At 46.0% G+C, this 3,553-nt stretch overlaps 1 protein-coding gene across 1 annotated transcript in view; it reads left to right on the plus strand.

Moving 5' to 3' along the window:
• The window catches only part of LOC138974641 (mucin-22-like), a 4,533-nt gene extending 1,826 nt beyond the window's left edge, over nt 1-2,707 (plus strand). Inside the window, exons 3-5 of the mRNA XM_070347366.1 lie at nt 1-284; nt 488-529; nt 820-2,707. The exon at nt 1-284 is cut by the window's left edge and continues 178 nt beyond it. Of these exons, the coding sequence (XP_070203467.1) occupies nt 1-284; nt 488-529; nt 820-1,256 (763 nt within the window). The 3' untranslated portion in view covers nt 1,257-2,707. The remainder of the gene's footprint in view (nt 285-487; nt 530-819) is intronic.
• The last annotated feature ends 846 nt before the right edge of the window (nt 2,708-3,553 follow it).

A 3,553-nucleotide genomic window follows, 5' to 3' on the forward strand; every position in this document is an offset into this window, starting at 1 on the left:
AACCACCACCGCAACCACAACCACCTCAAAAACTTCTGCTAGAACAACACGAACAGCAACTGTCGGTGTGAGCTTCACAACAACATCATACAATGCTGTAAAACCACCAGCAACCCCAACAACAAACGGCGCCAGTACTCAAGTTCCAAACACCGGTAACAAGGATGAGATTATTGACGACAATGCCGATGAAGAATTGCCAATCCCAATCATCGCCGGCGGAGCTGGAGCAGGACTTGTCGTCATCATTATCATCGTTGTCATCGTCGTGAAAACATGCAGAGGTATGCCTTTTGAGTGGGATGAATGTGTTTGAGTGTTGGAGTGGTTGTGCGTGTGTGTGTGTGTGTGTGTGTGTGTGTGTGTGTGTGTGTGTGTGTGTGTGTGTGTGTGTGTGTGTGTGTGTGTGTGTGTGTGTGTGTGTGTGTGTGTGTGTGTGTGTGTGTGTGTGTGTGTCGTTACTATCAATATTTCCATTGCTGTGCAGGAACCCCCATCGACTCGAAAAATACTACCAAGCCACATGAGGGTGAGTGTCCGAATCACACAATACTGTTTTACTTTTACTAACAGATCAGCTCTGAGCAATAATCAAGTATGTCGATCTTGCACTATCGTAAGGACGCTTTAATTCTTATTCTTTTTGTGTGGAAAAGCATTGTTTTTAAAGTTTGGCTCATGCTCACAACTTTTGATAGACGTGTAATATCACATTCATCGACACATGCATACATGAAACTTTTTTTCTCTCCAATAAACACCCGTCCCGTCGTCAGCGTAATTGTAGTTCCTGCTTCATTTCCGTTCATTTCTGTCTAGATTTCGAGCGTGACGGCAACTTCTCGTTCGACAGTCCATACGCCAAACCCTTTGCCACGGCACCGCCTCCATCCACCAATCAGCACGCTCCAAAACCACGTGACAGGAGCGCAATGGGGATGATCACAGAGGAAGACGAAACGAGTTTCGGATACTCCACAATCCCACTCTCCTCGCCTGCGCACGCAGGAGGAGTTGGGCGGTCGCAAATGGCTGTAGCTGACGAGTACTCCATCCCATTCCGTAACAGCGTGAATCGTGCCCTTACCACGGGCTTGCTTCCCGGGCCACTGTACTCCGCACCAGACGACAGTGTGGAGGCTACGTGTTCTACTCATCCACAACACCCGTCAGCGTCTCCCATCATCGGCCAGGCTGCGTATCCAACCGACGAATATGCGGTCGTCGATAAAAGCAGGCTGAAGCAGAATAAATAGCGGCAGGTTTGAAGTTGAAGCGAAATGCAGGATCCGCCAGTTCATGTGTATGCGAAGGCAAAGAAGAATTAAGTCAAATGAGTTTAAAGGGAAAGGGAAATAATTCGTTTTAAGGCTGAGATGTATTTGTTGTACAAGAGAAGGAACCTTATTAAGTGTGTTCGTGTAACATGTAAAGCGTGTTTTTGTGTGTGTTTTTGTTTGTTTGTTTGTTTGTTTGTTTGTTGTTGTTGTTGTTGGTGGTGGTGGTATTTGTTTGGGTGCTTTTTGGGGAGGGAGGTGGGTGGACGGGCACGGGCCTTTGCCCGACCGCTTCAAGCGAATGAAAGTAAAGTTTACGATGTGTGACAATCTGACTGACAGCTGTACTGTACAGTGCGCGCCCTGCCCCCGCCTCCAGCGCTATAGTTTAGGAGTAGAGCTATCATCGTTTTGAAATATTTGTCGTACTTGTGGTGAACTGTTAAGGCCTTCCTGAACTGAACACGAAGTTGACTTTACACAGACTTCCCGAAATCCTTTTGTAGAAAGTTCAGTGCCAGAGCTTCGCGCAGCGAGTTTCGCCAAGTCGACGTCGCCCGATGTTTATATTAGGCTTTACAGCAGTTCTGATATTGTCTTCACCTGTGAGTTTTCTTGCAGTCTAAACACGTTGTATATAAAGCTGCTATTGTTCTGCTTAGGTTCTGAATCTTGAGTATGTTTTCCCACTAAGCAACAAAAGCGCCAGCCGCAGTGTGATCGAAACGTTGACTGTGTAACACTGTAATAACCATTGCAATGGCTGTTGTCAAACTGCACCTACATTGTCTCCGAGACAGCGTGCCCACTAAGTGGACTGACCAAAGCCTCCACATATTGAACAGTAGTTGTAATTCTGCTTTGAGTACACCACGTTTAGCTGGCGTGGAAGAGTAGCACCACCTTTTAAACAAGACTCAAACTCGTTGGGTCTCTAGTCGTCTCCCATTCTGCTATACGGCTGCGATACATGGACACTTCTGGCTGACGATGAATGAAGAATCCAGGCATTCGCGACACAAGTGCCAGAGGAAACTGCTCAGATTATCATAAAGAGATCGCAAGATCAATGACGATGAGCTTAGTCAAGAGCATCGTGGACCCCCAAGAAATGGGGGCCCGGTAGCTCAGATGGTAGAGCACTGGACTTGTGATCGGAAGGTCGCAGGTTCGAATTCGGGCCGGGACGGACACGGGTCAACTTTATGTGCAGACCCAGAGACGGAAGCCATGTCCCACCCCCGTGTCATCACAATGGCACGTAAAAGACCTTGGTCATTCTGCCATAAGTGCAGGTGGCTGAATACACCTAAATACGCAGACACCTGGGTAGCGCGACTCCGTTGCTGCTAGCTTTCCACTGGGAGGAAGCGACCCGAATTTCCCAGCGATGGGACAATAAAGTAATGAAAATGAAAAAAATGAAAGAACTGCTTAACAATGGTACATAAAAGACCTTGTGGTCATTGTGCAATAAGTGGAGATGGCTGATTACACTTTAAACACACAAGCACCTGGGTAGTGTGACTCCGTTGCTGCTAGCTTTCCACTGGGAGGAAGCGACCCGAATTTCCCAGCGATGGGACAATAAAGTAATGAAAATGAAAAAAATGAAAGAACTGCTTAAAAATGATACATAAAAGACCTTGGTCATTCTGCAATAAGTGCAGGTGGCTGAATACACCTAAATACGCAGACACCTGGGTAGCACGACTCCGTTGCTGCTAGCTTTCCACTGGGAGGAAGCGACCCGAATTTCCCAGCGATGGGACAATAAAGTAATGAAAATGAAAAAAATGAAAGAACTGCTTAAAAATGGTACATAAAAGACCTTGGTCATTCTGCAATAAGTGGAGATGGCTGAATACACCTAAATACGCAGACACCTGGGTAGCGCGACTCCGTTGCTGCTAGCTTTCCACTGGGAGGAAGCGACCCGAATTTCCCAGCGATGGGACAATAAAGTAATGAAAATGAAAAAAATGAAAGAACTGCTTAAAAATGATACATAAAAGACCTTGTGGTCATTGTGCAATAAGTGGAGATGGCTGATTACACTTTAAACACACAAGCACCTGGGTAGTGCGACTCTTGTTTCTGCTAGCATTTCAGTCGGAGGAAACTACCCGAATGTCCTAGCCAGGGGAGAATAAAGTTTTTAAAAACAATTTAAAGACATAAAAACAATACGGAACTAATAGTTATATCGACTGATGACTTGCTGAGACAGCTAGATAACTTGCTACATGCAACTTTCATGTCAACTGCTGTTTGAC

Source organism: Littorina saxatilis, linkage group LG8 (genome assembly GCF_037325665.1).
Source record: "Littorina saxatilis isolate snail1 linkage group LG8, US_GU_Lsax_2.0, whole genome shotgun sequence".
In the NCBI taxonomy this organism is placed as follows: domain Eukaryota; kingdom Metazoa; phylum Mollusca; class Gastropoda; order Littorinimorpha; family Littorinidae; genus Littorina; species Littorina saxatilis.